The sequence below is a fragment of the Pinus tabuliformis genome, chromosome 7 (assembly GCF_031772625.1).
Source record: "Pinus tabuliformis cultivar Carrire ecotype Pingquan chromosome 7, CPIR1, whole genome shotgun sequence".
NCBI classification, from domain to species: Eukaryota; Viridiplantae; Streptophyta; class Pinopsida; order Pinales; family Pinaceae; genus Pinus; species Pinus tabuliformis.
In genome coordinates, this window is record NC_142293.1 from 1,843,813,105 (window position 1) to 1,843,840,861 (window position 27,757).

Consider the following 27,757-nt stretch of genomic DNA (forward strand, 5'->3'; position numbering starts at 1 on the left):
AACGGGGCCCACAATTTGGCGTTTCATTTTCTAGGGTTAGGTTTTGGGAGGTTAAGGGTTTTCTATTGTTTCTCAACAATAAATAGGCCTTCGAGCCTCATTGTAACACAATTCAGAGGCATATAACCGCCACATATCTTCTCAGAGATAAGCTACCATCGCCCTAGCTAGTTTATTTCCATTTCTGTTTGTAAGCATATTTCAGTGTTTTACATTAATGAAATGAAGTATTATTTCCGTTGCATATTTGTATTTATGGTTATCTCTGTAATCTGTTGCATTCCTATTTAAATCCGGATCAGCTCTTGCTCTTTGCTTGAAATCTCCTCATCTTGATCAGATATTGTCCTTCACACTTGTTTCAGCTCTTCCCTTGCTCTTACTCTTCACTTGCTCTCACACTTCTCTTGCACACTCTTAACACTAGTTCTCCTTCTTCACAGTGAACATGCTACATCAACTCTCACTTGCTCTTGCTTAAATATATAAGAAAGGAGAGGAGAAACAAAATGAATTCATGCCTTCAACCAATAATAGGAGAATCGAATTCCATGAGGGAGGAGTTACTTGAGGAGAAGTGTAATTCATCCCAAGAATAGAGAGATAGGTACACATGTCTTGAGGAGTTACAATTCGAATTAAGGAGAGAGAGAGTTACACTTAGACATAAGAGAATATTTGGTGAGAGTTACAAATCGAATTGAATGAGAGAGTTACAAGTGCATTTAATGAGGAAGAGTTACACTTTTGCAATACATTGAATTAGTGAGGGAGAGTTACATTCTCTTAAGTGTGGAGTTACTATTTTATTCCAATCAGTGTTGCGGGGGAGCGCCCCCCCCCCCCCTCGAACCCGCTCCCGAAGCGCGCTCCGGGCGGGAGCGGGTCGGGAGCGCGCTCCCAAAATCGCTCCCGGGCGGGAGCGATTTTCGGGAGCGCGCTCCCGTAAAAAAATTTGTGCTCCCTGGTCTGTGAGGGAGCGATCGCTCCCGCGCTCCCGGAGCGTCTTTTAATGCCCAGGAGCGATCGCTCCCTGATCGCTCCCGGGCATTAAAAGACGCTCCGGGAGCGATTTTTAACGGACCGGGAGTGGTCCGGCGGAAAAAAAAATCCGCCGGACCCGAAAATTAAAAAAAATTTAGAAAAAAAATTTTTGTTTATAAGCCCAATGGGCCAAAAAAAAATCATTTCAACTTCATTGAGCTTGAGATTGAGAGCTGAACAAGAGCAAAGGAGCAAGGAGCAAGAGCTGAGGAGCAAGGAGCCAGAGCTGAGGAGCGAGGAGCAAGTGCCAAGGAGCAAGGAGCAAGCCTGCAGAGGTAAGTAACTTAATCATTTAGTTAGTTTAGCTGGTTAGGTAGTTAATTTGGTTAGTTTAATTTACCTGTTTGAGTTTAAGGCTCATTAATTTAAATTAAATTAATAAATTAAATGAATTAATCCCAATAAACTAAATTAATTTGCAGATTCAAGACTCAAACCCTACAAACATCAAACACCATGGACCTGGGGATATTTATTGGCATTTTCCTCTTCCTGGTCCCTTTTATGGTTATTATGGTGGTGGAGAGTAGGAAACGGAGGGGGCCTCAAACTGAAGAGGTGGATGAAGAAGCCGGAGGAAGTCAAATGGGTGAAAACCCCAGTGAGGAGGAGGTGGAGGAGGGTGAACACGAGGGTCAAAAAACTAAACAAGACCAAACTCCATTGTGGAAATATGTTCACAGGGCTGAAACAGGGAGAGGGGGTGGAACCACTAAATTTCATTGCCCCCATTGCAACACTGACTACACAGGCTCATACACCCGTGCTAGAAGACACCTCTGTGGGAAAAGGCCATGGGATGGAGAGAAACAAATAGGAATCAAAACTTGTGACAAGGTGTCAACAGCAGATAGAGCCAAATACATAAAGGAAGAGGAGGACGCCCAATACAGAACAAAAAGATCAAGGGGTTTCTTTGAAGCAATCTCACCATCACAAAGAACTCCTTCAGCATCCTCCCAAGGCAGTGGATATGGACATGGAGGCACAGGGTCATCATCTTTAAGGCATAGAACCATATCAGATTTCCTTGATGAGGGGTGTAGGAATGATGTGGATTCAAAAGTTTACAGGTTCCTCTATGCATGTGGGATACCATTCAATGTTCTACGCTCACCTTATTGGCACGAAATGGTTTCTGCCATAAATGATGCCCCTAAAGGATACAAGAGCCCTGGGTATGACAAGGCAAGAACTGTTGGCCTTGATCATGAAAAAGCAAAAATATCAGTCTTTGAATAAAATGACAAGTTCTTGGACTGACAATGGGGTGTCCATTGTATCTGATGGATGGACAAATGTAAAAGGCAAGCCATTGATAAGTGTTCTTGCTGTGTCCCGAAGTGGTCCCATCTTTCTAGCTGCACATGATTACTCAGACAAGTTCAAGACCGCTATCAACATTGCAGAAGCATTGCTTGAAACAATTGAGCGTATTGGCCCATACAATGTCATCCAAGTCATCACTGATAATGCTCCTAATTGTAAGGCAGCGGGAGCAATTATTGAGGATAAATACCCGAACGTATTTTGGTCTGGATGTTTGGTTCACACATTGAACCTTCTGTTGCATGATATTGTCAAAAACAAAAATGAACAATACCAATGGATTGGTGATTTGTACAAGAAAGGAAAAAAAATGATAAAATTTATTACAAATCATAGCAATACCCATGGCCTTTTCCGCAGTCACTCGAGATTGGAGTCGCTGAAGATTGCGAGGACTAGATTTGGTAGCTATTACCTCACCTTCAGGCGCCTTTTGAAGGTAAGAGAGGCATTAGCTAGCATGGTATCAAGTCCACATTGGCAGGTGTTAAAGGAAAGGGCTACAAATGTAGCTGACATGGCAGGTTTTGAAACGGTGGAGGAGGCCGCTCTTGATGGGCAGTTTTGGACAACTGTGAGACAGGTATTGGATTTCACCAAGCCAATTTATAACATGATTCGGTTTGCAGATACAGACAAACCAGTGATTGGCGAGGTGTATGAGCAAATGGATACCATGTTGGGGGAAATAAAAGACATTGTTCATAATAAAGATCCCAACTTGTACAAACTGATTCATGATTGTGTGTGTGAACAGTGGAATAGGCTTAACCTTCCACTACATTGCTTGGCGTATATCCTTACGCCAAAATACTACTCAGAATCTTGGTTGGGCAAACCTGCAGCAGGGGGTGGTGTTAGGACCAAACCCCATTTAGATCAAGAGGTAACTAGAGGATATCTGGAAGCATTAGAAAAGTTGGTGCCTGACAGGGAGGAATGTGCAGTTGTGCGCCTTGAAATAGGCAGATACTTCAGTGGCAGTGGTTTGTATGGTAACTTCCATGCAATGGACGACAAAGATAAATTTGATTCTCTCACATGGTGGGAAACATATGGCGGCCACGGACTTTTGCCAAAATTGGCAAAAAAAGTTCTTTCACAGGTTGTAAATTCTTCTTCTGCAGAGAGGTGTTGGAGCACCTACAATTATATACATAATGTGAAAAGAAACAGGCTCAACGAAAACCGAGCAGAAAGCTTGGTTTATGTGCACTACAATTTGAGGTTGTTGAGCCATTACTGTGATCGGGCTAATGAATCTCCCACATATAAAATTTGGGACAATCACCCTGAGGACGACAATTTGGAGGATGGCATTGTACATATGGAAGAACTAGAAGAGGAGCTTGTACGGGATGAACATGAAGCAGCTGCAGCAGCCATGCCACCTCCACCTCCACCACCCAGTAGCAGTTCTCGGGGCCCGAGTCTTGTTCCATTGCTGTCGCCACCTCCATCGACACCCTCGCGTGGAGGCTCTAGTTCTGGTCGTCAGTCTGTGCGGGAGACTCCTAGAAGACCACCACGACCTACTTATACTCCTGGGGACTCTCATGGCAAGGGCCACTTGTAGATTTACAATTTACTTGTCTTTTTTAGTTTCTATTAGACTTTAGTTTTCATAACTGTTGAGTTTTGAGTCCTTGACTCTTGACTCTTGACTCTTTCATATCATTATGACATTATGATATTTTTTGTAAACATTATATCACTGTGACAATGAAAATTTGAAGTTTGAAGTTGGGCCTTGGCAATTATAACTCATTGGTAATGATTGTGAATTATGAATATGATGCTTTGTGAAAGACTAAAGTTGTTTCATTTCATCTCATTATTCATGTTTCATTTTATAAATTTTTAACATTTCATATCATGTTAACAGTTAAAGTTAGGACTTAGAAATATCTTCGATATTACTTCTTGTAATGGTTAAACTTGGCTTACAAGTACAACTTGTTACTTTGGTGATCAATGATGATAAATGTTATTAGCTTTCAACTTCAATGTATCAACTTCATGTTATGTTGCAGTTGTAATATGTATTTTACTAACTTGTGGACATGGTTGATGACGATTATAATTTCTAGATGATTGATGTGATATATGGTTCAATGATCAATTTATGTTTTTTTATGTTTTTTATGTCTATTTCATCATTCTACATGTTTTTGTTGACATATATGTATCAAAAATTAAAAAATATAAAAACTATATATTTTTTTAAAAAATCGCTCCCCGATTCGCTCCCAAACCGGGAGCTTCTGAAAATGGTCGCTCCCGCTCCCGCTCCCAAGTAACATTGATTCCAATAGAGAGGTTCAATTTGTCAAGTAAGAGATTCTCAATTTAATTTACTTATTTCATGAGAGAACTCGATTTTATTAATCCATTAAAGGTGAATGACTTTAGATTATTTTATAAATAATAGCATGATAATAATAATAATAATACTAGTAAGGATAAAAATATTAATTCTTGACTTTTATAATCATGATTGATTTGATTATAAAATGGATTCCATACGTCGAGATCATCCTTGATCATTTAGACATAACTTTCTATTTCTGGAAAGTCACTTCTAAATTGAGATGTGACTTACTATTTTTGGAAATTCATATTAGAATTGTTAGAAATGAAATTTTGTTATAGGTGGTTCAAACAGAACTAAAAAATATGATTTCTTCTAGATGAAATTCATCCCTGAGCTATCAAATTTTAACACTCCCTCTCAGCCACGGAGAAATTTCTTTTTGCATCAAAGATCTCAGCTTCCTCTGATCTCTTTCATTCATCTCAGTTCAACTTTGCTCTGTAACATTTGTAACAATGAAGTCACATTCTAAACAAGAATCATCCACTTGACACAAATTTGGAAAGGAAAGGATCATCATATGTCACATAAACAAGGATTACACTCAACTAATTTTCATCTCAAAAAATTAAGCGATAGAACACAGGGATCACATAGACAAGACTTAAACAAGTCACACAAACAAGAATCAAACACAACCAAGTGTCAAGTGGTGGAACACCTGCATCCTAGACAAGTCACATATACAAGTCTCACTACACCTATTGGCCAGATAGGTGGCTCTTCCCACGTCCCAAACTGTGGGTCGGATGCATACTGAGGCCTACTCTTGTGGCACACACTACACAAGAGATCCCTCATCCTTGGGAGCTTTCCGACATCATTCCCTAATCTTGTGAGCTCTGACAAGGGGGAAAGGCAGCTTAGTGTTCTCAATCAATTGTGACTTCTTCTCGAAAGGGTCATGTCCATAAGTCCAAGTTGCTCTCTAAAAACCAAGAACTTTCCTTTCAATAAAGGCTTGGTAAGAATGTCAGCTATCTGATCATTAGTGGAGATGTGATGGAGCCTCACTGCTCCTCTCTGCACCATATCCCGGATATAGTGATACTTGATCTCAATATGCTTGGACTTGTCATGAAACACAGGATTTTCTGCAAGACAAATCTTGCTCTTATTGTCACAATATATAACTGTTGTGTCTGGAACTTGCTCAAATAGTTCCCCAAAAAGCTTTCTCAGCCAAACTACCTCACAGCTAGCCATGTCGACAGCAATGTACTCAGCTTCAGTTGTACTCAATGCAATAAACTTCTTCTTTCTACTCATCCAAGAGATCATGGCAGATCCCAAGCTAAAGCATCACCGTGAAGTGCTCTCTCTATCAGCAGAGTTACCTGCCCAATCAGCATTAGTATATCCATGAAGTCTACAATTTTTAGCAATATATTTCAATCCTAGATTTATAGTTCCATGTAAGTATCTGAGTACTTGTTTTGCAGCAATCTAGTGGGCATGAAAGGGATCAATCATATGCTGACGTAAAGTGTTTGCAGCAAAGCATATGCTAGGCCTAGTGTTTACCAAAACCATCGAAGCACCAATGAGTTGTCTATATTCTGTGGGATTTGCTAGACAAAGTCCTGAAGTTTTGCCACATAGTTTCTTAAAGTTCATTTCCATAGGAGTATGCATGGACTTACATTCTACCATAGCAAATCTTTCAAGAAGTTTAACAACATATTTTCCTTGAGAAAAACAAATTTCACCAAGTCTTTGCCAGACCTCTAGACCCAGAAAGTAATGCATCAAACCAAGGTCTTTCATTTCAAATTCAAAAGCTAACCCCCTCTTACACTGGAGGATAAGAGGTTCTCCTCCTGTCAAGAATAAATCATCAACATACAATACCAAAATCAAAGGTATACCTTGGACTATCTTGAAGTAGAGGTTTGGGTCTGCATTGCTTCTTGTGAAACCAAGCTTTATCAGGTAGTTATCAATGCGAGCATACCAAGCTCTTGGAGCTTGCTTCAGCGCATATAAGGCTTTCTTCAGTCTGCATACACAAATTTTCCTATCATGTTTTTCAAAGCCTTGTGGTTGTTCTACAAATACCTCTTCCTTGAGGAAGCCATGCAAGAAAACAATTTTCACATCCATTCGGTGAAAAGTCCATCCCTGGCTAGCAGCTAAGGCAACAACAGATTGAATAGTAGAATATCAAGCTACAGATGCAAAAATCTCATCATATTCTATTCCCTCTTTCTGAGAGAAACCTCTAACTACATATCTAACCTTATATTTTTCAATGCTACCATGTGCACCATGTTTAATCTTAAACAACCATTTTGAAGTGACAACAGATTTACCTCAAGGTCTAGGAACCACTTCCCAGACATCATTGTGGATGATGGACTCGTATTCTTCAGTCATGGCATCTTTCCAGACTTGATCTTTTATAGCTTCTTCAAAGGTTCATGGTTTTTCTTGAATGATGTTGTTCATAGCAACAAGATACCCTTGAAACAAACTTGGCTTCTTACTTTCTCTGAACATTCCTCTTGGGGTAGCTTGTTGTTCAGTATCTTGCAAGGTATCTCGTAGCCATAGTGGTCTCTTTTTGGTAGGAGGATCATGTGGTGGAGGATCTAGAGGATCCATGGAACCTTGGATTATCAGCAAGCTCATTCTCAGGTTCTAGTTTAGGCTCGAATGCAGCGTCTTTTTCATTAACAGTTTGTCTTTCAACAATGGTAGGAGGAGGAGTGCCTCTTGCTTTTCTAAGGGCTACATCTTCATCAAATGTTATGCCTCTGCTAAACTCTATAGTTCGTTGACCAAGTAAATAAATTCTATAAGCTTTTGAACTATCACAATAACCAACAAATGTATCTTTCTTACCTGAAGCTTCTGTTGTCGCGCAGATTGTCACAACAACGCTTAGACCGGGGGCTATCACCCTGATCCCCGATCTCTCCGTTTAAGCCGTCTCCCGAGGCTAAGGGGGGTAGACCTTATGGGACAAAGGAAGACCAACTGTGGACCAGTTGGGTTGGGAGACACAGCAAGGCGATTTAGCACCTGATTGATTTAGAAATTAATGTACCAGTGCCTTATGGAGTTAATGATTAAATGACTATTTATTAAATGTTGCAGAAATATGAACCTTGCAAAACAATCATTTATCATCAAATAACCTAAGCGATGCAAGATGTTCAATAAACTCAACGCTTTGATAATGATCCAGCAATTAAATTTCTAAAGATTGAATACTTTAAACAACCATACAATTTAAATGCTAATCAATTACCACTTTCACATAGTTAACTTTAAATAAACTTTTAAGTGCAGATACCACGAATGACAACAAAAATGATTTTTCAATTTTTTGTTAATTTTTTCAAAAAAAAAATTATATATATTTATAAAATTCTAAGTCAAAATAAAACAAAACCAAACTCCTAAATAAAAATAAAATCTAATCTAAATTAAAGTCTAATCTAAAATCCAAAATTTAATTCTAAAACTAAGTAAAACAAAACAAATTCTTTATGCCCTTTTTTAATTTTAAATTTTATGAATTTTTTGATATTATTTTTAAAGTCAAACTTAAACAAAACTAAACTATAACAAATTTGAAGACTATAAGCTAAAAAAAATTAAAACCTAAATAAAACTAAAATCAAATCTAAACTAAAAGAAATTTTTATTGCCTTTATTATTATTATTATTTTATTTTATATATATTTTTATGATTATTGATTTACTTTAAAATAAAAACAAAAACTAAACTCAAAAAAAAAAAAAAATTGTTTATCAAAACTAAAACTTAACCAAAATAAAAAGAAAATCGAAACTAAATCTAGAGTAAAGAAATATATACATGCACTAACATTATAAGCTAAATAACAAAAAAAAGAAATCGAATTCTAACCCTAAGTCTAACAATATACAAACCTAATTTAAATCATGTACCTAATACGAAATAAATTGAAACGTTGCCAAAAAAAAAAAACTACGCACAAAAAGAAACTTCGAAGGTTTTTTTTTTTTTTGTTCTATGTGCAAGTGACGGAGGGCAAGGAGGCTGCGGGAGAAGCTGCGTGGAACGTTACGTTGCGGATAGGTTGGAACTGAAGGATAGCAAACTGAGGTTGGAGCTGCAGATCAGGCGACGGGTTGACAAGATGGATATGCAGCGAGGAAAGCGTTGAGTGAGATTTGAAGGGAGCCACAGGTATGCTGGCAACGAATGAAATTGAAGGGAAGAAGTGAAGACCAGCGTGAAGATACAACAGCAAGTAAGAGAGTTGCGTGGAGAGGGTGTGACTGGACCAATGTTGCACGAAGCGGGAGCAAAGCAGAAGCGCGGAAGCGGAAGCGGGAGCGCGGAAGCGTCATTTTCCAAAAATCTAGGAAGCGAAGCGTCCGCGGAAGCGTCTGCTATATATATATATTTTTTTATATTTTTTTGCATTTATACTCAAAACAAACATCCCAAATACCAAATTAATTGTAGAAGACATGAAAACATGCATATTTTTGCATAAATCAAGATAGATATGGCATCCATGATTCCATTGTAGTTACTAGTATGTACCAATGTTGCACGAAGCGGGAGCGAAGCAGAAGCGTTTTTTGGAAGCGGGGACACCGAAGCGTCATTTTCCAAAAATCTAGGAAGCGAAGCGTCCACGGAAGCGTCTACTATATATATATATATATATATATATATATATATTTTTTTGCATTTATACTCAAAACAAGCATCCCAAATACCAAATTAATTGTAGAAGACATGAAAGCATGCATATTTTTGCATAAATCAAGATAGATATGGCATCCATGATTCCATTGTAGTTACTATTATGTACAACAATCATCTATATTCTAGCTATTACAAACATACATCAAATTTTTAAGCATATTATAAAACATAAAACATTTAAGCATATTATAAAACATAAAACATAAAGCATATTATGATTTATCTAGCAAGTGAGCAATTGTCAACATTTGTCATGTCCAAAATTCAAATAATAATGTTTACAAAATATGTCACTTGGTCACCGCCAAGCCAAAAAGGTTCAAAATTCAAATTCACAAGTCTACAAGTCTAATGAGTAATCTATGACAAAAAGTAGTAGATTGTGAATATATCTACTAATCTCTCCTCCTTCCACCATGAATAGAACGTGGTGGTGGGCCTCCACGTGGTGGCAATGAAGAAGATGGTGCCTGTGGAAGTCATGGCACTGAAACTGATGAAGAAGAATCCCCTGCTGTTGGTGTTGAACCATGGAACCTAGGAACCAAGGGACCAGATGGGGGTGGGGGTGGCATATCAACACGGTCATCATCATCCTAGAATCGCTCAAAAAATTCATGCAAAAAAAAAACACTAGTTAACAAAAAAATTAAAAACATGAATTAGAGAAATGCTTTATAAGGGAAAATTGGAAAATTCATACCACAATGGACATACCTGGATAAGAGCATCCTCTAATTGCTCTAATCGCAACACTCCATCCTCCAAATTGGGCTCCTCTGGATTCTTGTCCCAAATCAACAAGTCTTTATTAGATTTTGCATCTTCACAATAATGGGACAACAATCGCAAGTTGTAATGAACATAAACAAAGCTCTTTGCCCGGTCTAAATTCAACCTGTTCCTTTTAACACTGTGGATGAAAGAATAAGAGCTCCAACACCTCTCTGCAGAAGAAGTGTTTACCACCTGTGATAGCACCCGCAATGCCAAACTCTGTAGAAGTGGAGTACCCCCTCCATGCATGTTCCACCACTCAAGAGCAAAAAAAGTCTCTCGATCTTTAATTGCATGCATGCTCCCAAATGGACCAGTGTTGAGCGTATAGTTGCTCACCTGCCTCCGTACCAACGCAACCTCCTCATCAAGGATTAATTTACTCAATGCAGCCATATATTTTTTGTGAACCTCTTGATCTTGGTGTGGTTTTCTCCTGCTCCCCCCCCCAGGTGCTGGTGTTGAAAGCCATGATGGACGATAGTATTTAGGTGTCAAAACATATGCTAATGCATGCAATGGAACATTTAGCATTTCCCATCGGTTTTCCACCTCTACACGAATATAATTGTACAAGGTGGTATCTCTAGGCTCAACAATGTCTTTAATCTACCCCAACATGCTATCCATTTGCTCATACACCTCCCCAATTACTGGTCGATCTGAATCTGCAAACTTGATCATGTAATAAATTGGTTTGGTGAATTGAAAAACATATTTAACTTGTCCCCAAAAGTAACTGTCAAGAACACTGTCCTTGACTGCATTAGCACCATCTATGTCAGTGTTAATTTCATCCCATGAATCAGCACACACCAGATTAGTTAAAGCTTGTCTCACCTTCACGAGCCGCCTAAAGGTGAGGTAATAACTAGCAAATCTTGTCTTTGCAATTTTAAGCAACTGCAACTTGGAGGAAGTGCCATAGAAGTAGTTTACCCTTGTATGCCCTGTGATGAATTTAATGAGCTGCTTCCCTCTCCTGTAAACCTCAGCAATCCACCCACATTCTTTGTGTTTCACAATATCATGCATCAAAAGGTTCAATGTGTGAACCAGGCACCCAGACCAAAAGATGTGTGGATGAGTACGCTCAATAATTTTTCCTGCTGCCTTACAATTTGCAGCTGTGATCACTTGAACCACATTATTCGGACCAACATCTTTGATTGATTTCAATAGGAGATCTGCAATGTTTTGTGCAGATGCAGTGATGGAGGAGGAGTCATGACATGCAATAAATACTGCACCACTAGAAGAAACACCAAGAACATTTATCAAATGTTGGTTTCTAATATTTGTCCACCCATCTGATACAATGGATACCCCAGAATCTACCCACTCATTTGTAAAACGTGTCAAAGCTCTTTGAACCTTAGCTTTTTCTCTTTCTAATAACATTGTTCTAGCTTTCTCATAGTTGGGGGCCTTGTATCCTTTTGGGGCTTCATTGATGGCCTTTACCATTTCATGCCAATAGGGAGAGCGAAGCACATTGAATGGTACACCGCAAGCACAAAGAAAACGGACTATCTTTCCATCCACATCATCCCTCCCAACAACATTAAGGAAATCCCCTATTGTTCTTCTACCTCCAGAGCTTGCAGAAGTACCATGAGGAGATGATAAACTACCAAATTTAGAGGTTGCACTTGATTCAGAATGAGTTTTTTGTTTCTTGTTTTTTTGTTGTGCAGCCATCTCTATTTGGATGTATTTTCTTCTTTCTTCAGTTGAAATGTTTGGGCAAATTTGTACCCCCACAGGACCCTTTTTTTCATCACTGTCCAGCACCCCACAAAGATGCCTCCTCAGACGGGTATATGAACCACAATATGGTTTTCCTCCATGACAACCATTAGGGCACACAAATTTGTAAAATCCACCACCCTTTCCCCCATCAAGTTTGGTCACATAATTCCACAAGGGTGTTGATGTAGCTTTCCCATCTTGTGTTTCAGTGTCCCCTTCAGGTTCATCCCCTTCCTCTTCAAACCCTTCCTCCTCATCATACATTAGGTCACTCATATTGGGACCATCACCATTGTCCTCTTCTGTTTCTTCCCTTCTATTCCTATTCACCTTTGCCATCATTAAAACCAAGAGTTGGATGATACATAGAAGCCAAAAGAACACCATCTTGGAATATGGATATAGGTGGTGGACAACCTGTAAATAAAGGAGCAAGTAGAAACAATGGGAAAGAGTAGGAGAGGGAGGAGAAAAATCCAAAAAAATTGTCAAAAAAATAAGGGAGTTTGGGGTTTGAACTTACCTCTTTAGCTCTTGTAGATGAAGTCCTCCAAGCTCTTGCTCCAAGCTCCTCCTCCTTCTCCTAGCTCCTCCTTCTTCACTCCTCCAAGATCTCCTCTCTTCTCCTCTCCTTTCCTCTCTTCTCTTCTCCAACTCTCATAAACTCAAAGTGAGAAAATGAGGAATGAATGGGGGCTTTATTCTTTTCATTCCTCACCTTAACCTCACTCTAACCTCACCCTAACCCACCCCCTTAATGCTAAGTTAACATAACTTTAAAAAAAAAAAAACGTCTTTTTCCCTTGCGCGCGGCCTGCTTGCCCGAAGGGTATGGAAGCGTGCGTGAAGCGTGCGCTTCCTCCTCCGAAGCGCCGCGCTTCTGAGGCCCGAAGCGCCATACGAAGCGCGCGTCGGAGGCATGGAAGCGGCGCTTCTGTCCAGTGCTTCGGAAATTCCAGGAAGCGGCTAAAAAAGCCGAAGCGGCGCTTCTGTCCAGCGCTTCGGAAATTCCAGGAAGCGGCGCTTCCGAATTCGGAAGCGCCGCTTTCGACGAAGCTTCCTAGGCGCTTCCGTACGAGACGCGTTTCGGGGCTTGGAACTGGGGGGGGCGCTTCGTGCAACACTGTTTTAGACTAGAGAAATATGGAGTTCTACTCCCGTGACTTGATCTAGCTCTTGTACAATGGTTGTGAATTATTATTTCTCTTTTTGCATGCTCTCTCCACTAATTTTCAGATTTGTTGAGCAGAAATACAAATCATTTTGGGCAACAAGTTTGAGAAAAGATCCCTCTAAAACTATTAACATATCTTGTGCAGGGCCTCTCACACCCTTTGGGCAGCTTTTCCACAAGCTTGTGGGCTCTTTGAGACCTCAGATTTGGCTAGGTTGAGCTCCTTTTGAGGGCTACAATTTTTTCTCTAAGTCATGGGCTTTAGGGAGGCTTAGCCTCTCTTGCCTCGTGCAAATTTCTCCTCTTTTAAAAATCTGAATTTTGTATGTAAGCAAACCTTTTGATTTTCAGATTTCAAACGTCTTTCTTGGGTCTCATTTGTATCAATTGTCATCAAGGAAAGTCTATGGTCAAAGGCTCTCATTGTAAAGACTTCCTTGATCTTATTTGAGGCCTTTATAGGCCCTCATCTCCTTGTAACTAATCTAATAAAAAAGGTTGATTTCTTTTGTGAGAGCTTGGTAATTTTTCCCATGGTATCCCTACTCTCCATTTAGAGGAAGAAACTTGGTTTGTGAATTGACTAATCTTTTAGATAGTTGTTCTAATTTTCTGCACTTACTAATGTCATTGCATGCATGATTAACATAACATTTACATTCTTCCATTTCTAGCACATGCTTGATATTAGTTTACATTTTGTCATTTCCATTTACTTGTGCAACTCGCTCACAATACATGCAAGTTTTTTTTTTAGCAAACAAATATTTTATTGTGACAATTTAAACTATTTCACTTTGATTTACAAGCTCATGAGTATTGCTTCAATATCTTATTAATTCATGTTCATATGGCACTTTGGTCATTAATATTTCTTGAAATATTTTTTTGTGCTATTCCGTTTTGAGCAAATTTACTTCATTGAAAGTAACACATCTAGAACTTGTGATTTTACATCTTTACATCAAGCTAATTGTTCTCATTTCATTTTCATTTGAATGTTATTCTCTCGTTACACTTTCTTGGAGACACCAATATTCACATGCATCTCATTTTGGCATCTTTAGTGTTAATTTGCATCTCTAATTAATTTACCTCCAAGCATAAGCTTGGTTGAAAGACTTTTTAGGATCCCCTCTCTCTCACCCAAACTTGAGGAACAAAGACTCTCTCTTGTGGTTAACACGATGACCTTGCAGTCATCAGAGCCAGTCTCTGCAGTGCAAGAGGCAGTGGTTGGTTGGATATTCTAGGGAAGGTATCGATAATACAATCTGAGTTGTCTTTTCTTGGGTATCCCTCCACAACTCACATTAGAGACTTGTTTCAAAATAGTTGAGAGTAAGGGTAAATCTAGATAGGCATTTAGCTTAAAACTTACCAAGATAGTTGCACTTCACACTAGATAGAATTGCATTTCATACTAATTAAATCATCTTAGAATACATTTAGATTTACTTACAACATTACTTGTTTCATGTACTTGTTATGATGAGATGTTGACTTCATGTTATTATCTCGTCATTTAAGCATTTCCTCTAACAAGTTGGACATCTATTTACATTGTGCAAGTAATATTTTTATTGGATCTTTTTAATCTTATTTGCAAGTTTTCTTTCTTTCAAAATAACATTTTGCAAGTAATGTGGATCTCTATATTGACAATCTTTATTTTACTTGCTAAGTTGTTATCCCATGTATCTTTTTGGGCTCGTGATCATGGAATGATATTATCTTTTACTTGAACATTTCTTTATAAGTACATTATTTCCATCTTGCAAGTGATATTTCATTATTGATCTAACATTGTCTTTTTGCAGGATTGTTTGTCACCATTTTCTTTTGAGCAAATATACATTATTTAATTTGAGCAATAAATTGTTTAAGCAATGGTCTATGATGGCAATTATTAAAAGTTGTCATGTATCTCTTTACATGTTCATATTGTGGAATCAATTTACTATTGTTGATAAGCATTCCATTTAAACTAATCTCCTAGAAACTCACATATCATCATCTAACCTTCATTAGAGACCACCCCCCTCAGCTTTAACTAGGAGAGAGTTTTAACGGAGAGACTTGGGAATAGGTGACAGCCCCATCTCTTAGTTTGCCACCAATTCACACCTTGTGGGGTTGAGAATTTTTCCCGCACTAACTAGGTGTGCAAGCCAGGCAGCAACAAGATGCGTATCTTGGTATTATATATTGACAATCTCTTTCTGACAAGATCAGAGAATCTCATAGGGATATGCAAGTAGGACCTTGTTTTGGAGTTCAAGATGAAGGACATTGGTTCGATGCGTTACTTCCTAGGATAAAAGGTGTGGAAGTAGCCAAGAGGAATCTTCCTTGTGTAGGGCAAGTATGCAATAGAAATTCTAAGGAGATTCAGGGTGGAGGATCCCACCTTATTCAAATAGTTGACGGGGTCCTTGATGTATAGTCAACACTAGGATGGATATTTGTTTTGTTATGAACACACTCAGCCAATTCATTGTGGAGTCGAGTAAGGTTCATTGGGTGGCAGCAGAGCATGTGCTCAGGTATCTTCGTGGTGCAATGGAGCATGTGCAGAGGTATGTCAGAGTTGGAGGAGTCGAGTTGCAGGGAAAAAACATATTCAAATTGGGCAGGGAGTGCAATGGATAGGAAGAGTACTTAAGGTTGTTGTTTCAAGTTGGGATCAGCTATGATCTCGCGGTATGGCAAGAAGCAGCACTCAATGGCACTTAGCTCAGCAGAGGTCGAGTACATGGCAGCGAATCTGGCGAGTTGTGAGGCCATATGGCTTCACAAGATGCTCAAAGGATTATTTAGTGTTGAGATGGGACCCATTATGCTTCACTGTGACAATCACATTTACAATAAGCTCTATGAGAATCTAGTGTTTCATTATAAGTCCAATCATATAGATATCATATACCACTTCATCGGAGACAGGGTACAAAGGAACAGGTAGCAAATATTCTCACCAAGCCTCTGGTGAAGAGGAAGTTAGTGTTTTACACAGACAAGCTAGGGGTGGTCAAGAATCCCTTCCTTGCTAGGAGGAAGTGTTGATTTTGTAGCCTCAGAAGGTCTTCTACATTTGCTTGTTGTCTCAACATGTAGAACATATTTGATTGCATCTTTAGGTGCTTACTTGGTGGAGTAAGTGATTTTATGATTTCTTTCCTAAGTTTAACTTACGAAAAGTACAATGCTTAATTTAATTAATTATTGTGGATTGTTAGGCCAAAGTTCTAAGGATAAATAATAAAATTATTGAAGTGACTTAGATATAATCCAAATTGTTGATCTCAAGTGGGGCTTAGAATTTATCCTAGCCATTGATCACTTAGGAGATTAGGGTTAGGGATTTTGGCTTAATGAAATTATAAAATAAGCCTAAGGGAGAGGTGAAGACACACAATTGTTGAGGAAGCGATTTTCTCAAGAGAAAGAGGCTTCATTAGACCAAAGAGAAGTCAGAAGAATGGCAGCGTGGACTTTTGATAGAAATTTCAAGGAAATTGAAGCCGAGAGAGAGAGAGACGTTGAGTCAGCGGAAGAAGAGATCGAATGGCTGAAGGAGAGCCAAAATATCCGAAGGCCAAATTTCTCAAGTGCGCAAGGGTTGTACAAGAGAAAAGAGAGGGGTCAAAGCGCTGGTGAGGGAGGCCAAATTTTCTAGAGGTCGAGTTGCTTCAGTAGTTCCGATTTCTAGGGGTTGATTTCCTTGAGGCCGATTTTTCCCAGTGGGGCCGAGTTCCAGGTTCCCAACAGTTGTATTTTTCTGTGTATTCTTCGTGGGTCTAGACCCAAATTCTCTTAAAAAAATTAATATGAAGTTTGAGTTGGGCACAAATTTTTTGTTGTAGTGTGATTGATTTCCTAGTTTTCTTATTTCCATTGCATTTTATTTTCTGAGTTGATATACCCATGTGTTTATTTTATTAGGAATTTCAGAAATATTTGAGATAAATATTTTTTGGGTTTTTAATACATTGTTAAAGTAAATCAGATTAGTATAAAAGAATTAACAAAAAGTGTTTGGCGTTCTAGTATAAGAAGAAGAAGATAACATTGCGGGCCATTACAATGAAGAGATGCTCAGAAGTGCCCTCATCAGAAGACAATAAAGATATCTCAAAGCTCATCCTTCAAGATAATCATAAGCTAGTACAAAAGATGCAAAAAAGGAGTTGAAAAGGTTATCATCTATGTTGCATGAGGACCCGTCCACGCCAAAATTCATGGTGTTTCCTATGTCCTAACGATTCGGGTACTTTGGAACTCGTCGAAAACTTCCCCAATTGGTCGGGGACTCCATCAAGGACTTGAGGACTTCCAAGTTGTCCCTCGAATAGTTGGGGACTTTTCAGGGTACTTTAGGATGTCACCCAATATCAAGCACATTAAACTTTAAAAAAATAAAAATAAAAAGTTTGAGACCTAAGTCCTGAACTTTAAAGTCAAAAAATTGAAAAACAAATTTTTGAAACCTAAACACTATTGCAACCTAAAGCTATCGACTAAACTAAACCTATCACATACTACAAAAAACACTACATAGCGGCGGCGAAGGTAAACACTGTTACAAAGACACGACAGCAAAGGTAAACATAGGTTGCGAAGGTTGCAAGTAAACACCGATTTTGAATGAAGGTTGCAGGTAAACACAGTTTGCAAGGGTTGCAGGTAAGAGTTGAGCGAAGTCTGAGACGGCGGGAAAAGGTAAACATTGAATAGAGAACACCATTCACAACAACAAAGGTAAACAGAGTTGAGAGAACTCGAGCGAAGGTCGTAGGTGAGGTAAGAGTCAAGTGACAGGGTAAAGTTTGAGACTCTTAATTTGGGATTTATAATTAAATTTTACTGACTTATTCATGTTTACAGTTTACAGTCACTACACACCATGAATTAATTTGCCTTCAATTTGAACTTGTCTCTTTCTCCATGTTTGTGACAAACCTTTTCTTAGCATGAATCTTTGAAATTTCCCTATGCCACAATCACCATGACCTAATACCATGTTAAATATATGCAAGAGACAAGCAGGAGGGACTATATGATATATCAATGTGCTACTAAATTACTAGTGGTGTTGTCTCTATGCATAGCAAGTTCCATTATTCGTTTTAGGAACCAATCAACTAATTCCCTGGATACATTAACATAAACATCATTTATTATATATAATTTATTTCACTTTATGACATTATTACTTTTGTACATAACATTTGTTACTCCTGAAATTAACATTACAATGGCTAACTCATCTTTAATGCTTAACGTTACAAGGTAAATAGATGAGATGGTAATACTTTTTGTGCTCTGTAAATAATAGTGATTCTAAATGATTATGATATATATTACACTGATGACAAGTCCTGCAAGGATCTTAATTTCTAGACTCTTCATTTGGGATTTATAACTAAATTTTGATGACTTGTTCATGTTTACAGTTTTATTAAATTTTACTTTTAGTCTTTAAAGTTTAGTTGCTACTTAAATTTTGAAATGTTTCATCATGCATGATAGAATGATTATGTAGACAATAGTAGATTGTAGGTTGTAGCAGACTAACAGTACTTCTTAAATTCTTGACAATGGGCATTGATGAGGAGATTTGTTTTTGTGATGCACAATGATGATTAGATAGTATTAGACTTCAGTATTTTATTTTGTAATTTGAATTTCAAAATTAGTAATAGTTCTAATTTTTATATTTTAATTTATCATTCATGTTTATGCTGAATTACTAAATTTTATTTTAATTTTTATTTTTTAATAAATATAAAAATTAGTTGCCACACTTGCCGTCCCCAACCTGCCGTCCCCTGAAAATTTGGGGGTGCGCTCTAGCCGTCCCAAAAAATCATCCCCCCGTCCCCACAACCAGTGCAACATTGGTTATCATCAATAAAGATGAGATTTATCTCCTTGTGAATCATAGTCAAAACTTGATTGCACGAAGTAAAAAGTTAAAAAGTTAAAAGAAGTTGCAACAAGAAACACTAAAGCAACTTACCAGCAAGGAATCACTGATTGATTAAAAAACAATGACTGACCCCATTGAGATAAAGAAGTCGTTAGATGTTAAAGTACGAAAAATGAAAATTCAAAGTATACATGCTAATAAAAATTCAGCAAACAACAAAGCGACTTAAGTATATGAAAAAGACATGATACCAAAACTTAATCAAGGAAACACTACAAGAGAAGGAAAGATCAAGTTACAAAGACACCTTATCTGCATTCTAATCAAAAGGGTTGATACTTTAACCAATCAATATATCGACATTATTCAAAACAAAGACATTATCCAATCTATAATTCAAAGAATATTAATTCCACCATAAGCTTACCCCTATTCACTCCCCGAAGAATTGCCTAGGCTCCAATACATTACCCAGCCATTCTGTATAAGCCCGCCTGATCACCAATACAATAATGTAATAAATGCTATCAAGCTATACCCATAGAGCCCCGTAAATTACATCCATAGTTGACCAGTTACTATGGTGTATTCGTAAGCCAGCTAGCTACTTACAGAGTCCCAATCAAGCACAAAACCCGCACAATTCAAGCTCAAAGTAGAAGTCATCTTGAGAATCACAATACAATAGGTCATTTCCAAGAACAATATAAATGCCTAGTCCTTAAACCCTTTCACCATTCAACAATTCTGCTCAATGCTTAGAAGTCATATCATCTTGTATCGTCAACCATCACAGCTTCAAAGAACAGAGAATCATGAGAAGCCATTACAAGTCAAAACAAGAGATAAAGCTTTTCCATTAATATAATTTGAGGACAATGCATTTCTAAAAGGGAAGGCAATTTTATGTATACAAAAATAAACATTATTCATAAATATATATTTCATATTATATTCAGAAAATGAACTTTGTTCATTTCAATATACTCAAACTAGCATGGTGAAACAACAAAAATTAGGATTCGGGAAGGGTTATATAGCGAAGAAAAGGCCTACCCACGAGTCTGTGAAGAACTACACAGAACAATACTTCTATTTATTTCACTTATCATATAGTCTAAGATCAAAAATAAATTATTTTTTAAAGAAACATATGCAAACAACATATTATCAGCATATCCTTTTACGAATGCATGGAAGAACTGCTCAAACTTGTCCTATATATTCTCTGCTTTACTATATGAGCTTAAATCATAAGCAAAATATTAAAAAAGGCTTCAATAAAACAAAATATACAATAAGAAATGTACTTCCATTTAGTATTCCACATTTCAGGGTAGTAGAAAGTAATGAAAGTTGAAACTAACCTTCCCCTCAGCTGCACGAGCTGACAATGCTATTTTGAGACCCAATCGTCGGACTTTCTTTTGTAGCTTGATTGCATGACTTCGAGGCTTAGGGCCATGCATTGTTGCTCCATGTCTGAACTGTAGCATTTAAATCTCATTTATCAACTTTTCTGCAACAATCTCTGTTGAATTTCCATTGAAAGGATATAAATGAAATTCTAAGACCTGAAGGTAGAATCTCCCATGATGTTCAAATAATCCAAAAGGAACAAAACATATAGAAATATGAAAATACCCCAGATAAAACTACAAACAACCAAGCAGTAGAAATAAAGGCATAGCTACTGATTCCTAACCTCCATTAGTTATTAGCTTACCTGGGGTCCTCGTAAGGTTCCATGACGTGCTTTCCCTGTACCCTTTTGTGGCCATGGTTTTCTTCCAGTCCCACTGACTTCACTAATTGTCTTTGTTGAATGTGTTCCCTGGCAGGCCATAAAAATGAAACAAATGCTTAAAATTTATCTTTAATGATGAAGAAAGGAAGCAAATATGGAGTGATGTACCTAGTACAAAACAGGCAATGCCAGTAAAAGCTACGACATTTGGAGACAAGTAATGTTCACTACTTTTTAATCCAATTGTTTATGAATATATAAGGTGTGAATTTGTGCCATCAAAACAAAGTGAAGGAACTGCTGTCAAGATGCATAAGTTTTTGAATGTAGATACTGAAGTCTTGATACTAGTAAACACTGTCAATGGAGTCATGGTTCAGCAGTGAAGACAGTGGCACATCAGACCCCACACAATGGTTCAATTTCCCCAGAGACACAATAAGCAGTTGGGGCCAAGTGAAAAGTCTTGGGTGAATTTAACAGAATAGTATCCCACAGCTTGTGATCATTGGTTTACCACTCAATGGCCAGTTTGCCTGTGTATATGGGCTGCTTGTGGCACTCAATCTCTTATGGCCAGTTTTGAAGCTGTTTGAATTTCAATGAAGCACTTTCAAAAGGTTAAAAAATAAAAATTAAAAAATTAAAAAATTAAAAATAAAGACTACTAAATGCTGATATATATCCAATACAGATGTATGTAATAAGATTTAAAATCCAGCCATGGCTTGAAAAGCATGGAAAATAAAAGGCTGTCAAACACAAGGGTAGCATTTGAAAGGATAAATCACTTCTGAGAAAAAGAATGAAAAATACAAATGCCTACAAGAAAGATAAGGGAAAAGAAATGCCCATGAATGAAGCCAAAGCATTGAATATCAGAATAAAGTATATTCTCTGATATACCAAGTTCGTGAAGATTAGAACGAGCAGACATCAATGTATAAAAACCTTGCAAACAGCCCATGAACAAAAAGCATGAAACATAAAACAGGTAAATGGTTGAGGTAGGAAATATGAAAGTAAGCAAATGCTAAAGAGAAACAAAGGGAAATGCAACAATGCATCCTGAACAGATTTTGATGGATATGTCTGGCCCATATCAGTCATTACAGGAGCTAAAAGGAAGAGACCATAGAGATGGGATAATGCTACAAAGGATGCAAGATAATCAGCAAGTTGAAACTAACAGAATTCGGGCATTGAAGCGGGCCATCAAAAACAGTTTCCATGAGAATCTGTAGTGGATGGATTGAAATCAAATATCAATAAGAAGATAACATGCGGGACAACAGATAAAAATGCATATCAGAAGTTAAAGAATCTGAGCAGATACTATCCTTTGAGTAAGCAGGGCAAAACAATAACTTCTGCCAATTAACTAGAAGTTAATGAATTTGAACAGATACAAAAATTTGGGTAAGTGGGTCAAAACAATAACTTCTGCCAATTGACTAGATTAAACCATAAATGAGTCTCGGTAGAAAAAATTTCAGGCACCCATCTGCAACTCAATAAATATTGGCAACTTTTATATTGAAATTATGTGATTAATGGTTAACAAATTTGGCACCCTCATGTTCCATACAGAAAATATATGAAGGACATCAGACATGCAAGCTAAGCAAGATTTTGCTTGCACACAAATCTAGATAAACCAACATACATTACCTGAAGAAGCTCCAGATTGTTGAGAAATCAATATGTTTGTAGATTAGAGTAGATTTCTCTTAACTTGATATTACTTGTGAATGTTTGTTGTCTTCTTATTAAATTTATATTCTCTTCCTCAAGCAATTACCAAACTGTACAAAACATGAAAATCACAATAGACAAAGAACACAAGAGATTTAGGCTCCAAGCCAAGGCAAAACCCCACAAGGGGGAAAAACCAAGAAATCCTCTTCTTGTAGAATCAGAACAAAGTGAGATATCCAAGACCCAAAAACCAAGACCAAGACTGCCACAAGACCCAAGTCAGCCCTCCTTCAAAAACCTTTTCCAACCAAGTCAAAGTCAACGCTGGTCAAACCTCTGAAAACTTCGGACCAGCAATGATAGCCGAATTTTGGCCCTGTGATGGCTCTGAAAAATCACAGAGAAACCCTCACATGTGGACGAATTAGGGCAGAAAACAGAACTTTCTCTCTCCTTTGACTTCGCTCTCTCTCCTTTGACTTTCGCTGAAATTCTTCTTCTTCTTGCACAGAAATCGATGATTGATTGTGTGTTTAAATGAGGTCGAACTGTCTTGTATTTATACATGTCCAGGAGCTTGAATAGCTGCCTCTTCTAGGCCGACGTGTCTAGGAGGGCCGACTTGGTCTCTAGAGGAAATTTTGACTCTCTTTTGACTCAAGAAAAATAATTTTTTTCTTACAAGAGTCCAAATGGGACTTTGACGCAACTACATTTTTTTTTGACTCATAATAAATTTATCTTTCGACTCAATAAACCCTATAAGCATGAAGAACGAGCTTTCACTAGAAATAATAATAATAATAATGATCATAATAAATGAATATAATAATTACATCAATAGTACATTTGAATTTCATTATGAAGACCGACCCTAGTTACATTTCCAACACTCCCTCTTAACTAGGAAAGTATTCATAATGACACAACATGATACTCTCAAATTGAAATATTTTCATAAGAAGGGATTCAGATTGATAAGCATCATCATAACCAACATTGTCAAAAATAGCAAGGCCTTGACTAATAAGCTCTATCTCTCCACTAGATCAGAGCAAAATGCTAGTAGGCATCAATTTGGACACCACTGCCTCTCTAGGCGCATACCCCATCCGGATGTTCACCAGGTATGTCCTCACAAGACTATTCTTATCTTGGATACCCTATCCTCAAAGAATATCGGTATCTTGGATCCAAATCCTCAAAGAATATCAGTCCCAAATGCTTATCCAATCCACCATTCTCCCTACCAGTGCCTTCACTAGGCTTACGACTGTTAGTCCTTGCCATAGTGCATAACACACGGAGAATATGTTGTCCACCTTCACTCCCTCTCAACCAAGGAGGGGATGCTCACTTCCTCCCAAACAGGGAGGAATAACCACAAGACTAAGCTTGTCTCAAAAGTACTCGACAATGCATCGGTTACCTGTTCTTCCATGGAGATTTGTTGTAGCTTCTCAGCTCTTGTCTACATCATACATTTAGACCATAAAGCACCTCAACCTTTCCTAGTTATTGACAATCTACATGTAGCTTCAATATGTCGTCATGTAGTCAAACACCTCTGTTGGAAATACTAAGAGGGGGGTGAATTAGTATTTCCTTAATTTTTACAATTGGTTAGTTTCTTTCAAACATTCAGTGCAACTAAACAGGATCACATCACATAGAATCAGTACACAGGAGATTTTGCTCAACAAGCTTTGTTATGTATGGTTTACATACAAATTTACCAATTGAATTGGAAGGAAGTACAAGACTCCCCAAGGGTTTTACCAGCAAGGCTGAAAGGAAGCAAATGCTCCTTGAATGAGTTTGGGCTCCTGTACCAGAGACAATGGCCCAACTACAATCCGCCACTTCAACTGTTGTTGTTGTCCACTATCACTCCTGCTGCTACACTTCATTCCTACCATTGTTCACTGCCACTCCTACTGTTGCTACTGCTACCACTGTCCACTCTCACTGCCATTGCTGTTGCTAACACTGTCCACTCTCACTTTACTAGTGCTGCTACCATGGGCCTGCAATCTATAGCTGCTCCTCAATACTCTCACTGTTCAAACTTTAGCAATGTCATCATATGGAACTGTCACAACATCATTGTCAAAAAGACATTATCACAACATCACTGTCATCATCACTCTCATAGAAGGTTTCTTCCATATCAAGGTTCTCTGTCATATACCAAGAGCATTGTTATGAAGATTAAAGGCATTGTCATGTAGATCAAGGGCACTGTCATAAGATTTTGTCATACAATATCATTGTCATATAGGAACATCTCAGTTGTACATCCATGCCATGCATCTATATCACTGTCATCATGTCAAAGTCACTGTTAACAAGGTCACTGTCAAATGTCAAGATCATTGTTATATGTCAAGGTCACTGTCAAATATCAAAGATGTTGTCATATCAGCATCATTACTATATATCCATGTCACTGTCAAATATCAAGGTTACTGTTATATCAAGATCAAGAACACAGCCACACATCAAAGGTTACTGCCATCAAGAGAATGTCATCACTGTCATCAAGATTACTATTGTCATCAAGGTCACTGCATTCATCAAGAGACTGTCATCACGGTTATTATTGACATCAAGGTCACTGCAAATTGTCATCAAGATTACTACTAACATCAAGGTCACTGCACTTTTCCAAACCCTAGCATAAGATTTTGACAACCCTCGGCAACATGAATTACAAGGCAATCCATAAGTGCTACTCCATTGTACAAACAAGCTAGTTTCTGCACACTACTACTACAGGCAGTCTCTCATCACACAGTCAAATAGAGACACATCCATACATCAATACATAATGGTCACTGTCATATCAATATTCCTCAAGGTCACTGTCATACTGCCATACATGGTTACCGCTATCGTCAAGTAGATCACTGTTATGCAAACAAATAACTATCATACAAACATGCCTATAGAGATCACTGTCCAATTGCATTGTTGCATGCTTAGCTCACATGCATAAATGCATACATTCAATCCAAAAAAAATTCACTGTTAAAGATGACAGTGACAATTCTGCTGCAATACAGTGTGAGCCCTTACAGCTAACAAATGACCATGAATCAATGTTGCCTTCACTGGATAAAAAATGTTATTTCACTGTGCTCCTCTCCAGATTCCTCAGAACATATACATGAGAAAATTTTGCTCAGAACTAGAGCACAGAGATGTTTGTTTGGCTTGTTATTAAAACTAGAAAAGCCTTTGAAGGTTCAGAACACGACCATTGTAGTCAATGATGAAACATACCTCCATGAGTTGTTGAAACTGTAGAAGTAGATGTTTTAAGAACCCTTGATTGATCTCACAATTAGGTCGGCTTGATCTTTTTTATTAGGAGTCACAGGCACAAGTATAAATATACAACGAAACGAATTTTGAACTGTTGTCAATGAAACCTCATCCTTCAAGGCAGCGGAAGAAGAAACATGCCACTAGGCCAAAAACTTCAGAACAATAGTCTCAATAAGTGAAGTGCTTTTCACGTTGTATATGTCTTATCTTTCCAATAGCTATAACGTCGAAAAAGTACCAACAGAAAGAACCGTTTAGTATCACAACTTCAACATACAATCATGGCTAATAAGCATTTAGTTTGTTTGAGAAAATTCAATTCTAAGAAACTGTAAAGAAACCATTGCTATCAACGAAATAGTAGGCTTGGACCTTTGCTTCTTTTGGCCCTAGACCAGATGCCTCAGAGCAGCACCAAATGTGTTAGGTTCTTCTTGCTATCTCAAAGCTATCTTGGTAACAAAACTTCAAGACCGTAAGCTCGGACTACTTCAAATTTTCTGCAGTATTATGCCCTAATTAGGGCTGAACCATACCACAAAAAACACCAATCTGAATGCCAAGAAAACTATCGCAGAGATTGGACAATAAGGTCGCAAATTTAATGCCATTAGGCACATAATCCTACTTCTGAATGCCCTTGCTTCATCATTGTTCTGACGAACCATGGGGATAGATGACTAGACCTTTATGCACAAAAGTATAGCCTTAAGAATATCAAGACTTGCAAAGAAATCCAATGAATCCCAAATCCAAAACCAGGAAAAAACCTTCCAATCTGCCTCTCGTTAGACATGACTCCACAGGGCCAAACAATCACAGAGCAAGATCACTTCAAATCATGGTAGAGATGTGCGTTGGATTGATACCTTAGAGATGAAATGAGATCCCTTTATATAGTTTTTGGATGGCATCAAATAGGGCAGCCAAATTTGTGTTTTAGGAGGGAAATCTGAATTTGAAATTCAAATTTCTTAGAGCCAAAACCCCTCCAACGTTCATTGTAATTTTATTTTCAACCAAATCTTTTATTTGAATTTTGGATTTCCATCCAACTTCGATTTATTAATTAAATTTTCTTCATTATAGAATTAGTTAAAGACTAGCCAATATTAAATTGCCACGTCATCAACCTTTGGGATTTTTGCCCACAAGTTGGGGACTCGATCTTCAAACAAGGATATCTCTCAAACTGTGAGGGCCCACGAAGTGCTCCACATATCAATAGAATCGACATGACAAGGAGAATCCAATGGCAAGGGTCTCCAAGGCAAATTCATTATCCTGCATCTTCAAAATCCTCAACAAATGTGGGGTGTACTCATTGTCCAAGGAATCCAAACCCTACAGCTAGGGTTTCATTAATGCATCATCTCACCCATGCATGCCAGCATACTGAGGACATCAATGACGATAACCTGCACCTACTTTGATATCTTGCACCTGCTTTGACATCAATGACAACATACTCAACAACCTCATGGAGCCAAACTTCATCACAGCTGATTTTACAAGCCTTCACATCTTCTTTCTTCATATAGAATTTTGTTTCACATTTTTCCAAGAAATCATATCAATTCACAATCATCAGTAGTACTTTTATCAACAACAATACTTGTCAAATCAACCAATTATAGGCCCCTCTTTCCGCTTGAGGTGGGTAACATTTTCTATATCAATATTGAATTCAACATATCATCAAGTGATCAACAAATTATCTCATGACTTCTTGATGCCTTTTTTGCGTTTATAGTGTACACATTTCTGCTATATATTCTTTCTGGAAGCCATACCATATCCCAAACATTATTGATGTCATTCCTCATTATCGGAGATGTCAAAAGCAATCGTTATATATCCTTGAATCAAGTTGTAGGATTCTATATGTCAAT

The 27,757-nt window shown here is 37.8% G+C and overlaps 1 protein-coding gene across 1 annotated transcript in view; it reads right to left on the reverse strand.

Annotated features, from left to right (window-relative positions):
• The window catches only part of LOC149255797 (Ribosomal protein L4/L1 family), a 114,264-nt gene that overhangs the window by 15,956 nt on the left and 70,551 nt on the right, over nt 1-27,757 (reverse strand). Inside the window, exons 4-5 of the mRNA XM_089460570.1 lie at nt 20,817-20,924; nt 20,458-20,577 (exon numbers count right to left, since the gene is read on the reverse strand). Of these exons, the coding sequence (XP_089316696.1) occupies nt 20,458-20,577; nt 20,817-20,924 (228 nt within the window). The remainder of the gene's footprint in view (nt 1-20,457; nt 20,578-20,816; nt 20,925-27,757) is intronic.